The following is a 13,825-nucleotide window of genomic DNA, read 5'->3' as shown; positions in this document are numbered from 1 at the left end:
AGCAGATATTACTGGCAGAAAAGCAGAAAATGGAGACCGAGATTACGGCGAACATTGCCGAGCTGCAGTTGCAACACGAAACCCAACGCAACGCTTTGGAATACGAGCCGGAGAACCCATCGGTTTATTCATCCGTTACTGAAACCGACAGGACAGCTGACAGTGATGGGTGAAGCAACACAGGCAAGCAGCAAGGAGTACCAACTTTCCCATTAGTTCAATACAAAGTTGCCCTCATCGCAGCATATGCCGCAGGCAAGCTCGTCAACCCCGATAGTGACGCCCGCTCCAGCGGCAACGCAGAGCAACGCACCAAAACCCATGAAACCTCATTGCAAAGCAGGCAACCCACAAGCTCATCAATCCGGCATGAGACTCCTGTGCGAGCGACAGCGCAGAGCATCGCGCGAGATATGTACCCGAAAATGTTCCTATATTTTCGGGATGCTCGAAGGAATGGGCAATGTTCTACAACTGCTACAACGAGTCGACAAGGGCATGCGGATACACGGACGTTGAAAACACTATAAGGGTAGTAGAGTGTTTAAAATGCCCCGCTCGAGATACCGTTCAGTCAAAGCTAAAACTGCCCAACGCCGCGCCTCTTATCATCAAGCGATTGGAGAAGCTTTTTGGAAATAAGGCTCAGCTAATAAGGCATCTTACGGATAGTGTGCGGAGGATAGATTCACCGAAATCAGAACATTTGAATAGTCAAATCACGTTCGGACTAGAAATGGTAAACTTGTGTGATCACCTGACGCTCAGCAACATGCAAAGTCACTTCAAGAACCCTGAGCTCCTAGCCGATTTGGTGGAAAAACTTTCCGCTACGAGGAGGCTGGAATAGTATCGGTTAAAAATAAGTTTGCCGACCTCACTCTAAAACATTTCGAGGAGTTCATGGAGGCTTTGGTGGATGACGCGTGCGACGTTACCGCGTAACCAACCCCCCCTCCCCCACCCCCACCGAACAGATCATCCATGGACGTCTAGGAGTTTCCACTCACACGTCCCCTCACAATCTGTCGAAACGGAAGCGAATACAAGTGTTTCGAGCGCCTCACAATTCAGTGACGTTAAGTGCCTGGTTTGTGCCATTCGTGGACACGTTGCCAAACATTGTGAGCTGTTTAAACCGATGAATGTGGATGAGCGGTGTGAAAGCGTATTAAGGCTACAGCTCTGCTCGACATGCCTTAACAAACACGGGTCCAAGCCGTGTAGATCACGATTTTTGTGTCGTGTACCAGGATGCAGCGGACGACTTCATACTTTGCTACACCGTGGCCAAAACATCCAACAGGTGGACTACCAAACGCACCACGACACAAAACAACCAGCTATTTTCTGCATCGTGCCAGTGACGGTCTACAACAATGGGCGAGCCGTGGATGCCGTAGCTTTCCTGGGCGAGGTTGATCGCCCTGGTGGAGGCTGAATTAGCCTCAGAGTTGGGACTCGACGGAGAAGTGGAACCATTGGAGCTCTGCTGGACAGGCAATGTGATCAGGAGGGAATCTACATCGCGACAAGTGAGCTTCCAGATATCAGCGAAGGCGGAAGGGCGGCGCTATTTTGTAGCAGCCGCCCACACCATGAAACAGCTAAGTCTACCGTCCAATAACGTGAATTATGACGCACTGATAAGATCTTTTCTACACTTGCAGCACCTTCCAACATCATCCCTGGAGAACGCGAAACCATCCTTGCTGATCGGTTTCAATGATGTGGATCTGATCCGACCTTTGGAAACTTGGTTCTATCGGCAGTGACGAACGCCCTGGGCTGGGCTATCTACGACCCAAACAACGCGAGGACAGAAAGGACGATGCTGAGAAAGCATTAAATCACCCGGTAACTAGAAGAGAGTTCCTGCGGAAAAATCCGCGAAGAGGGAACGCAAGACGGTCTTCTGAAAGAGATGCTACCGGAAAACTACCGTGAACTCCATCGCGATGAGGGACCTAACACGGATCTACAAGAGGAATTGCGTGATTCCAAAACAATCGGCAGCTCAACAGGATGAAAAGAAAAACTGCGAGTGATACTAGACCTAGAGAACGCCCTTAAAGGCCTTATTAGACGAAGGAAAATACTGTCATTTCTCGATTGGAATTTATCTGTCAAACTAAGACTTAGGCACAAAAATGCCTCTCATACGTGTAATAAAGGAAGAGAGTTATACTGTCACCTTTTAAATTTATTATTTACTTTATTGATTTTCTTGGCTTTATCCGAAATAATCATTCGTTGGTTCCCATTTATGTTGTTTTTGTACATCATAATCAGGAGAATCCAATTCGCTCTATCGACATTGACAGCAAAAATCTACTCGCGAGCAAATCGGAAATGAGCATGCCCAATTCCTATTTTCCGACTAGCATTTATCTGTCAAACCCTGTTTGAAGGATAGATTCCAAAATCGAATGACAGTATTTTCCTCCATCTTATAAGGCCTTAAGAGCAACTAAGAGCGAGCAATCGTATTATCCGAAGCAATGTGGGATAAATGGCAGCAAGAATACGTCCCAACACTAAACCGCTGTACAAAGTGGCTTGAGCCGTGCAAGCAGCTTAAGCCTTGAGACTTAGTTTTTATCACAAAGGGACCGAGAAAAGAATGGATGCGCGCGATTGTTAAAGAAATTTTCCCGGGAACAGACGGCATCATAAATCAAGCTTTAGTACGCACAACATCAGCATTTAAGCATCCGGCAGTAAAGAAAGCACTAATCAACATAGAAGTAGATCAAGAACGGTTAATATTTAGAACCACAAGCACAATAACTACAAAAAGTAAATTAATGAACAACAAGTACGTGCAAGCAGATGTGTTCACGGGGTAGGGAATGTTAACACGAGGTCCCTAGTTGACAGCCAAAGTTGTTGTTATGGTTGGCTGTTACGGCAAAGGTGTTATAAATGACAAGGTGAAGTTGTTCAGAGCAAAATGACATTTCTCGACTTGACATTTCTCTTCCGGGGGCTCCGGTATAAAAATCGGGGAGGGCTGGTGCGGGGTAATGAAATTTGTATGCAGAGAGTGACAGATATCCCCCACAATGTCGACCAGCAAAAGCGATAAAAATCAACCTTCTAAATAAATTATCCTTGGTTACGGCCAAGCTACATGTACCGGATGACATCGGTCGATGCCATAAATCCGTTAACGCAACACAAGTAACAATTCACCACTGCCAAATTCACCACGATCCCTCTTTTTCAGCATTTGGAGGAACGGTTGGTTAATGTTTGCGCATGTCGAAAGGCCGATGTTCAAAATCCAAGATGGCGGCTATATCGACTGTCATGGCGGAAAAAATTTACACTGGTCTGAACAAAGGAAGAACCTTGTTTTGTACATGTTTACAATTGAATACATAAAAAAAGCGAACTTTCCCCTTCCTCAGCACTTGTTGTTTACACCCCCACCCATCTGCACTGCCTTGTATTGTCGTTCCAGTTGTCGCTTTCTTTCAACAGTGATTCTCGCTTGATATCGTTGCGTCGTGTCGCTCCTTTGGTGTTCCTGTGGATAAAGATTTGAAAGAGGTTGTTATTAGAATTGAAATGGGACTGATTGATTGGTAGTCCGGTCTGTTAACCGCACGGCCATTCAGGTGTCCTGCCATCATGGGTGTTATTAATCAATATGTAATGGTATTGATTCATCATTTTAGGATTAGCGGATATAATAGAAACATGGCTGATAATAATGAGACACCCAATAATGAAAGAAACAGAGCAGTTCTACCGACTTCGTCTCGTGGCATCACCATCATAGACAACATATTGATAGTTCCGCCGAAAGCTGTTCATTCCAGCACTTCCCGATCATCATCTCCGCCAGCTTTTATGCATATTAGTGCCCCCCTACAATCAACATCCACAGCAACGCATTCTCGTCCTCACTCACAACCAGGATCAACAAAACCTGCGATTCCTCCTAAACCCAAAGTTCTTTCTGATCCTGCTTCTGTTCCTAAACTTCCAATGGCTCCAAAAACTAGCACAACATTCAAACCTACAGTAGCACCAAAACCGGCAATAGCATCCAAACCACCAATAGCACCTAAACCATCAGTATCTGCAACTGATATCGCATATTCAAAGATGAATCGAGAAGAAAGGATGGAAAGGAAGATTGACATTGCTGTTAAAATGCTGGAGAAGTTATCACCGCAGGTTTCGATGATAATGAACAACGTGTGTAGAAACGAATATACCGTCCCTAGGTCATTTGAAGTAGACAGGATAAGCGATGAACATAGCCTAAACAAATTTGAACAATCGTTACAAAATGGTACGTATATGGTAAACCTAGTTTGTCAAATCGTGCATATATTAACGGATGTTACAGATTTTGACAAACGGTTAACAATTGTTCTCGATCTTTTTTTCGAAAAAGATTTTTTGAAGAAATGTTGCTGGACCGGAGAAGGCAAGCAGGGACCTAAAATTTGCTTCTCGAAGTATACGCAAATTTTAAGTCTACTAAAATTGATTGGAGGCAATCGATTGACAGAGCTTACTGACGCCTACGTAAAAACATTCCTAAACAAAAAATTTTACAATTGCAAGCCTTCAAAAATCGAAAAGTTAGAAACGACAAAGAAACGAAGAATATCAGAAACGTAATTTTTATATCAGGGATATAGTTATTAGCTATAAGCTTTTTAGATATTTTTTTCCTTTCGTTATGATGAACTGTGATGAACTATGCCAAATAGGGATAATAGGTTAAGTTTCTTTCAACTGTATTACGAATATCAAAACTGAAATTAAATGTGATAAATAATGGAACTCAAGGATGGGATATATCTTGTTTTATATTTTTTAAATTATATGTTATTCGAAAAGTTCTGTATTTATGGTAATAAGACTCCTTTCTTGAAATTATTTTTATTTGAGAGCAATACATGCATTCATGTGTAGGATGTAATCCAACTAGCCAGGCTACAGATCACTAAATATATGTTTTATTCCAATAAAGTATGCATGAGCGGACTAAAATAAAACGATTCGCCATCATCAACAGAAACCGCTACCAATTTAACTTTTACATTGTTTAAATCTACTTTAACTACGTCGGTTGGAATATCTGATACTCTACCTATATAATTATAAATAACTTCCGAACGGTTCGGATAACTAAATGCTGGTTGTGTTTCTGCTAATTGATGTCCTTCTATGATATACGATCCTGGAACCTGCTTAACGCTACTATACCTAATAAGCTTATTATCTTTGGTTAAAAACCAACCGTTCCTATCACCTTTCCTTAATTGAAATTTATCTGTTATGTACAATTTAACCTCATCTTTCTTATGTTTAATAATTGGATAAACCATTTTCTCCTTGCTTTCACTTGCTTCTAGCTCATTAAGTTCTGTTAACCTACATACTATTTGTTCTAACGTTCTATGACCTGTTCTAACTAGCCTTTTAAGAAAATTTAACCGACTTTCAAAGGGATATGAGGATATTGTTGGAAGGGGTCCGAATTCACGTACATCTTCAGCTATGTGTAAAAGATTGTGAACATTACTGGTAATGTGAGATTTGCCATAAATTAAACCGAAATCCTCAACAAATTGTTTTAAAAGAGCTTCCGCGTAATCCCAATGATTTTTAAAATGATTGCTGGAAAACAATGTAATTGCAACATAAAAGAGTTTAAAATGATGATAAGCATCATCGTGAATTCTACCTCTAAGTAATGCTATGCTAATATGATTGAGAAATGTACGATATTCGGACCCCTTCCAATAAGCTAAATATTTCAGTGGCCTCATTGCCCTATTTATCTCTGCAGGTAACTTTGTCTTTGCTAGAATTTTAGAAATTTCCTCTCTATCTTCTTCGTTCCACTTCGGAAATGGTGCTAAACTACCTTCGGCATATCCTTTTCCTAATTTTTTTGCTATTCCTAAATGTAGTAAGTGTAAATCGTCTGCTATGCTTAAGATCTTAATAATATCTTTATCCTTAATATCTAATAACGGTGTTGGTCGTTTCTGATGGCTTATTTCTGCTGTTCCTTCAAATACCATTCTGTGGGTTTTTTTGTCCTTTTTCCCACAATTTTACATTTTATACACCCGTTCGCTGCATTGAAATTCGCCACACCTGACAAATGAATAAAAAAAAAATGAGGAATTTAGTAATAAACACTACAAATTAGATGTATACATTTTTCTTTGATAAACTTACCTTTTATGAACGCTCGGGCGGGAGAATCGGCGATGATAACACGAAGATCAATTCCAATTTTTGTTTTGTTGATTGTGACTCCTTGGTCCATAACACGATTAAGGTCGTCTACCAATTGACGAAGATAATCCTCCACGTTGTCAGGTTTCGACGAATAACAGAAAATGCCTAGCACCAAGACAGGCACCTCCGGAAGCTCGTGAATCTGCGCCATTATTGGCCATAATTGCGTAGGGCCACTGTTATGTAACGGAAGCCCATCTACGAAGAGATTTAAAGCAAATTTGTCCACAGTAGGCGTCGTGTTTCTGTAATAAATGAAAAAAAAAATGTATGTATATATCATTTGTGAGATGGAAAAATCATGTTACTTTAGATTTTAATTATTACTTAAAATGACACTGAAGCGTCTTTTCGATCCCTTGGTACCATAGCTGTCCTCCTGCCACTGTGGTAATATTTTGTCTGACGTTCACGGGAGTTTTCAGAAACGTCCTTGCATCCATTGGAACGTAATATTCCGTTGTCTCGCGTATGATCCCAAGCAAATCATTTATAGCTGTGTGGGTTATTCGATGAGATAGGGCCCACATTCGTAATTTCCTTGATAATATGTTTTCAGATTGAGGATCCGTAACATAATTTTCTGTATGCTGATTATCTTCGCCTTCATCTTCGTCACTTTCGTTCAGCCATTCCTCCAACCATTCTTCTTCGGGCTCATCGTCGTCAAATACTTCTTCATCGGAGGCATTCTCATCAACGAATTCCGAACCAGCATGCGGAATTTCAATCACTGAAAGTGAAATGTAAAAAGAAACAGAACGTTAAACACTTAAGGGCCAGCAATAAGCATAAGTTATCTAAAATAGAAGCCACCGGCTTGTCACAGATGCATGTATGAACATTTTACCACCTTCCCGATATTGAAGGGCTTTTAACGGTAATCACACGCGTTAATTCTGAGACAATCTGGCGTGACATGAAGGAATATAGTTGTCGAGTAAATTTTGCTTCAAATGCCACTTGTCATGCATTTAAACACACTGCACTGGTTGATCTTATTTAATATCACTGATACTTTTGAACACCATTTTTCTTATTATTTTTAAAGCATTTTTTGAAGCTTTCACTTGGGGTTTTAGCTAAAGTGACGCCACAAAATAATAAAGAAAATGTACCTGGTGCTTCTTGGCGTCGGCTGGTTCCTGGTTGGTTTTCCGCTTCCCATTCTCGCTCGCACTCCTCCCTTATCGCCTGCCCAAGCTTGCTTAGCATACCACTTTTCCTAGCACGCTTCACGTTCTTCATTTTCACTTAAAACACTTGGAATAAACTCTTATTTTGTTAACTGAACTAACAATGTTTAACTTGACTTGGCCGACAACGATGCTGGAATGATGATGCCGGTTTGTTTACGTTCAAATTTGACCGACTGTCATTTTCGCTTTCGCTCGTTTATGTGCCTGTCTCTTTCTCTCCACACATCATCTGAACGGTTCGAAGTCACCATACCCCCTCGCTACCTGTATGTCGATATTTCCCACCCTCGTTGTCCCAGATCTAGCTGTCAATTGTTACTTGTGCATCTGTCAAATCCCATACAAAAATCGGCCCGCTGTGATCCGACACGGTCCGGTACATGTAGTTTGAACTAAGTCCGCGCTCAGAATTGCTCAAATTGTATTTTCTTGCTTGAAAAAAAAAAGTTGTTATTTTCTTTAAAATGTTTGGATTCATTTGCCAGTATGAATATAGAACTTTGTCAACAGCAAATTTTGTAAATAGCTTGAACGTGCCGTGTTGATCTTCCGGATATTTTGAATATGGATCGGTGGTATATTTGCGAATCAACAGTGTAATCTTTCTTAATTTCGGAAGAATTCCCTACTAGCAATGAGAATGTAAAAGTGTGCGTCTTTCAGGCGAGGGGCATGTAGAAGCAGGGGGAGACGGTTGGAAATACGCGGAATTACGCGGCGGCGAGAGCGTGTTTTGCCTTCTACACAGTTTTCGCACTCACACAATCACACATGTGTGAATGTGTGCGTTCACTTTCAGCCAGCGCGCTCAGTTTGGTTTTCTCGCAGCGGCTTGCTGGTGTCGGTGTCTCGCTCGCACTAGTGCAGCGCGTGTTCCTCGTGCGTTCCCTTTCTTGCTACCACACAAAATCGTCAGAACAGTTCAAGCCTTCGTAGCGTGAGGCCGCGCGCGTTTTAGCCTAAGTCCCGGGCGCTCGATGTAATTTGAAGTGAAGTGTTGAAGTGTTATTTATTTCAATTAACATTATTACGGCCTCGGTCGTATTTTCAAGTGTTGAAGTGTTGTGCGCATTGAAATAAAGCAGCGTTAATCTTTCATAATTCAACATGAATATGTAAATTATGCTGCTTTATTTCAATGCTTTTTTACAGTATTCAACATAAACAACATACAGGCAGTAAGGCGGGTGCTTGATGTGACGATTATTTTTTTAATATTTATAATAAAAAATATGTGTGGTTTTGTGGCAAGATTGTGGTTCGCGATGTGTGGAACTGTGCCTTAAGTTTCAATAAAGTGTAAAAATATCAAACGAGTTTGATGTGTTTAAATTTATTTCGATGCATGCGATTTTATTACGCAGCAAATCTAAGTGAACGAAAGCGCACAGCGCACAACGCGCAACGAAAGAAACGAGGGGGAGGGGGTGTTCAGCGTAGCGCGCAAGTGCGGCAACAGCGCAGCGCAAACCGAAAGAAACGCGAGAGAGCAAGAACAGCTGATCCGCGCATCCAGCGCAACGCGAGAGGAAAGAAACGGGAGGGAGGGGATATCAGCTGATCAGCTGTTTTGTATCGCGAGAGCGCCCCGTGTAATTTGAAGGCATGCGAGAGAGCGCTGCGCGCGCTCACTCTCAATTCGGAAAAAAATCGCTTCCGCTCGACTATGGCGGCCAATACAAAATCGACCGAACCCCTTCCCCCTGTTTCTACATGCCCCTCGCCTGTAAATTTCGCTCTCTTTGTCTGTCGGGTTAACTGAAGGCTGAAGAATTGCGTGTTTTCTGTTTTAGCGCTCAATCACGAATGACATCTCTATTTGACAGTATTGCCTGAGATACTTAAACCTAGGTGTGATCGCACAAACAAGATGTACATATAGAAAAGGTGTATGTGTAAGGATGTCAAGGTGTATGTGTGAGGTATATACAAATTCGAATTTCTAATTTCTACAGCTCGGCCATCCTGACGAGAAATTGACCTCAATTTTTCCTGCATATGTATAGCCCTACCCTTAATCTTAAGTGTAGCTTTATGAACATATTCCGATCAAGCTCCCCCCAGAGGCACTATCCATCTTCTCAACTTGTCCGACTCCAACACTCCATCATATGGTATTTGCGTCATTTGTATTCCATCGATATCACGTATAACATATCTGTCATTAGGTAAACGTTTGTGGATAACGTATGGACCTTTATATCTGGCAATGAGTTTTTTGTTTGAATTTGGTGTGTTATCTACATTTTTAATTACAACAAACTCTCCTTCATTGAATACGGGAGCAGGGCGATGGTGTTTAGCATGTTGTTTCTCATTATTTTGTTGTGATTTTAAAATATTGAATGATGCTTCTGCACGTATAGTTTCAAAATCTGAAAATGCTTTGTTTTTGTCTTCTAAATATTCGGTCAATATATCTACTGAAGGGCCTCGTTGGTTAACACCAAACAATAGCATAGAAGGGGAAAAACGAGTGGACGAATGAATGGTATTATTAAGAGCGTATTCTGTAGATAGCAAATGGGTCACCCAATCTACATGGTCGGTCTGATTTGATAATTTGCTCAATATGGGACGAATAATGCGATTGACCCTTTCCACTTGACCATTAGCTTGTGGTGATCCTGTGGCATTCAACACATGGCTAATTCCGCGAGAAGAAAGGAAATTGGAAAATGCGGCTGAAGTAAAGCATGTACCTCGATCGCTAATTATTCTTTTAGGTCGACTGTAGTAAGAGAAATATTGTTTTAGAGCATTGCACACCTCTTTTGTACTAGTGGAAGTTGTTGGATACAATTTAACGAATTTCGTAAATGCGTCTATTACTACCAATAAGTATTTTTTCTTTAAAGATGATGTAGGTAGCGGTCCAAAATGGTCAATGTGCAAGGTATCAAATGGGTAAGGTTCTTTTTGGATGCTATGAAGGTTCCGATTATTTACTCTAGATGGAGCAGAGTGAATAATGCACTTCAAGCAGTTATTTATAAAGTTTATTATCCGTGTTTTTCTGTTAGGAAACCAATAATTCTGATCTATTTGGTTGCAACATTTTTCGGCTCCCAAATGACCTATTTGTTCGTGTATTGATCGTATCAGATTATTAACCATTTCTGTTGGCACGTATAATTTTAGCCTATTAGAAGGTGATCGTTTGAATACAATACCGTCTTGTAATTGGTAACCTTCGACATCCGTCGTCTCTAACTCTTTTTTCAGAGTTTGGATAAGCGGATCCCTAGCCTGAGCTACACGTATTTGGAAGTCAATATCAACATCATCGAAGGCAGCCAAATGTTCCAGTCGGCTTAATGCGTCTACATGACTCATTGCTAATCCAGGGCGATGTTGAATAATGTAATTATAATTCTCCAGGAACAGTGACCAACGTGCTATCTTTGCGGACGAATTTCTATTTTTAAGCGTTTCTACCAGAGAATTACAATCAGTCACTATCTTTATTGGAATGCCGTGTACATAGGTATGGAAACGTTTGAGCGCATATATAACGGCCAATGTTTCAAGCTCGTAGCTGTGCAATTTAGCTTCATCAGCCGAAGTGGTTTTGGAAAAATACGAAATAGGGTGATATCTACCATCATCCTGTTTTTGCAAAAGCACAGAACCAAAAGCTATCGAACTTGCGTCACAGTGAAGTTCAGTTTCGCGTTTAGGGTCGTATATGGCAAGCACCGGAGCTACTATCAATTTATCTCGGAGTGTTTCAAATGCTTTTTTACACTCATCATCAAAAATAAATGGAACATTGTTTTTCAAAAGATTAGTAAGTGGTTTTGCAATACTAGAGAAATGTGGAACAAACCTCCGGAAAAACGAAAAAAGACCTAAACATTGTTGTACCTGTTTTGTGTTCTGAGGAACAGGATAGTTTTTGATAATTTTTACATGATTATCGCTAGGACATATACCTGAATGATTGGCCTTGTATCCTAAATAATCCAATTCATCGTAAGCAAACTTACATTTATCAAGCCGTAGCTCCAACCCATTATTTCGTAGAGTATGCAAAACTTCACTAACTATTTCAAGATGTTCTTTAAAGTCTTGAGAAGCTATGAGAATGTCGTCAATGTATACAACCAGCTTTTCATTCTCGATGAATTTCCGCAAAATTGTATTAATGAAACGCTGAAATTCAGCTGGCGCGTTTTTTAATCCGAAGGGCATACGCGTGTACTCGTACTGGCCGTCTGGAGTAACAAACGCTGTGAATTTAATTGAATCCTCGTCCATTGCCACTTGATGAAAACCACTCTTTAGGTCTAGTAACGTAAAGAATTTTTTATTGCCCAAGTGTTCTAGGCACGTCTCTATGAGTGGAAGCGGGTAGTTGTCGCGGATTGTTACTTTATTAAGAGGTCGGTAGTCGACACACTTACGAATTTCGCCATTTTTCTTCCTAACGAGTACCAGTGCGGAAGCATAAGGAGAGTTACTGGGTCTTATTATATTTTTCTCTAATAAATCCTTCACAATGACTTTTACTTTATTCCTTTCATCGAAAGAAAGTCGTCTAGGCTTTGTGAAAATAGGAGTATCATGAGTTAAGCTAATTCGCATTTTATGAGCAGATGGTATTATATGTTTATCCGGAAAATTAATGTAATTATTGGACACTATTGATCTTAAAGCAATGCCTTGTTCTTTAGAAAGATGTTCTCCAACATTTATAGTGCTAGCCTCATCGCTAATATTTATAGAACACATTTCAGAAAAAGTTGTGTCATATTGTTGTTTATGTTCAGATTTGTCTGATATCGAAATGAATTTTGAAGAAATATTGGGATCGGACAATTTCGAATCTTTGCATACCTCTGGTAAGGGAGCCTGGATCGAACTACGTAAAAGACCCAACGTTTGGAGCTTATGGTAAAAACCCGGTTTTTTTAAGTTCAGAATTTTATCTTTATTTAAATTCATCAGCATAAGTTTGCTGTAATGTTTACGGAATTGAGCGAGTGTGATGTTAAATTCTGATAACAAATCTCTCCCTACTATCATGGATAGGGACATGTAGCTTTTTGGTAAAATATAGAAATTGTGAATGAATGTTTGATTACGAAAACTAAGTTTTAGCTGTACTGTTCCAAGAGTTTGTAAATTCACATTTCCTATTCCTCGAAATCCACTTGGTTGGGGAGCGCTTAGTTTTGTAACCGGAACAATGGCTTCATTTATGAAGCTTTTAGAGCTACCGGAATCAAAAAGAGATGTTATAATTAACCCTGGGCTCCAAACATTGTTTCTCTTAAAAGCTACACTTACCTCCTGATAGGCCTCAAGTTGAACGAAGTTTCCATTTTCCCCAGAATCTAGATGCGCTGTTTCATTGTCGTTGCCCTGTACCGCAGCAACCGTTAGTTGACGTCTATCTGGGACAGGACAGTTGCGAATGACATGTGATGTGCTACCACATCGGAAACAGGAACCCGGAGCTCGGCGAGGTTGTGTGCATTGCGATGAATGATGTCCATGATTCGAGCAGTTATAACATCGAAGAGGTTCTGTCGTCGTTTGTCTTGGTGGAATCGGTCTCGGGGAAATGGTGTTGATGTGAGATGGGCTGCGGCGTTCTGGGTTTTTGCGCAACAGAAGATGGGATTCATATCGCTTAATGTTGTCAATCAGGTCGTAAATATCGCGGTAATCCTTGGTCACAAGGCTATCATAGAGAGGGTCACGAGAAAGTCCTCTGATGACATAAGTTATGATAGCCTCCTCACTCACGTGGCCTGACATTCCCAGCGCATTTACTCGGTATACATAGCTTGTGTACGACTCAGAAATTTTCTTGTAGACCGATGCTAATTGGCTATGAATAACGGCTTCGTTACAGCGATCAGGAAAAGCCTTTTTAATTGTGTCAGCGAATTCGTCGAATGTCTTCAAAGTGTTACGGAAGCCATTGTACCATTCGCTTGCTGCTCCAGTCAACCGACTGCCTGCATATAAAAGCATCGTGCGATCCTGCCATCCATATAATTCGCTATTGTAGCGAATCGTATTGATCCACTTATTGATACCGAGGCCGTCAGAAAATTTTGGTATCAAATGTTTCAACTCCTCGGGATGAACCAATCGACCATCCGTAAACGTCTGCCGCTGTTCCATTTCCATAATTTTTGCTCGTAGCGCCATTAATTCCAATTGATGAGAAGTTGCGTCGAATGAAGCACCTTGCGTCGAAGATGTCGGAGCAGCTTTGTCTTTCATCAAGATGGCGGCTGCTGCAACGTGGTTTCCATTGTTCGTCACTTCGTCTTCATCTGCACACACTCTTTGAGAAATGAAATTCTGGGTTGATTGTTCCTCCATTTTGT

General features: G+C 40.9%; 2 protein-coding genes across 2 annotated transcripts; both read right to left on the bottom strand.

Annotated features, from left to right (window-relative positions):
* Positions 1-6,028: 6,028 nt before the first annotated feature.
* On the bottom strand, positions 6,029-7,775 carry LOC120961289 (uncharacterized). The gene is made up of 4 exons (XM_049611111.1): positions 7,398-7,775; positions 6,607-7,012; positions 6,217-6,524; positions 6,029-6,132 (listed from the first exon to the last, which is right to left on the bottom strand). The coding sequence occupies exons 1-4, from the start codon at positions 7,525-7,527 to the stop codon at positions 6,029-6,031; spliced, it is 948 nt and encodes a 315-aa protein (XP_049467068.1). The 5' UTR covers positions 7,528-7,775.
* Positions 7,776-11,454: 3,679 nt separating this feature from the next.
* Positions 11,455-13,539, bottom strand: LOC125906578 (uncharacterized). The gene is made up of 2 exons (XM_049606067.1): positions 12,771-13,539; positions 11,455-12,696 (listed from the first exon to the last, which is right to left on the bottom strand). Exons 1-2 carry the CDS (start codon positions 13,461-13,463, stop codon positions 12,691-12,693), a joined length of 699 nt encoding a protein of 232 aa, XP_049462024.1. The 5' UTR covers positions 13,464-13,539; the 3' UTR covers positions 11,455-12,690.
* Between the last annotated feature and the right edge of the window lie 286 nt (positions 13,540-13,825).

Source organism: Anopheles coluzzii, chromosome 2 (assembly GCF_943734685.1).
Source record: "Anopheles coluzzii chromosome 2, AcolN3, whole genome shotgun sequence".
NCBI lineage: Eukaryota > Metazoa > Arthropoda > Insecta > Diptera > Culicidae > Anopheles > Anopheles coluzzii.
This window is presented reverse-complemented; position numbering and strand designations above follow the sequence as displayed.

Excerpts from the sequence above, each read along its gene's own strand:
- LOC120961289 (XM_049611111.1), bottom strand. The coding sequence starts at position 7,527 with ATGAAGAACGTGAAGCGTGCTAGGAAAAGTGGTATGCTAAGCAAGCTT. Across the intron at positions 7,013-7,397 it reads CCGACGCCAAGAAGCACCAG|TGATTGAAATTCCGCATGCT; the intron begins GTACATTTTCTT and ends TTTCACTTTCAG. Across the intron at positions 6,525-6,606 it reads ACGCTTCAGTGTCATTTTAA|AAACACGACGCCTACTGTGG; the intron begins GTAATAATTAAA and ends CATTTATTACAG.
- LOC125906578 (XM_049606067.1), bottom strand. The coding sequence starts at position 13,463 with ATGCTTTTATATGCAGGCAGTCGGTTGACTGGAGCAGCAAGCGAATGG.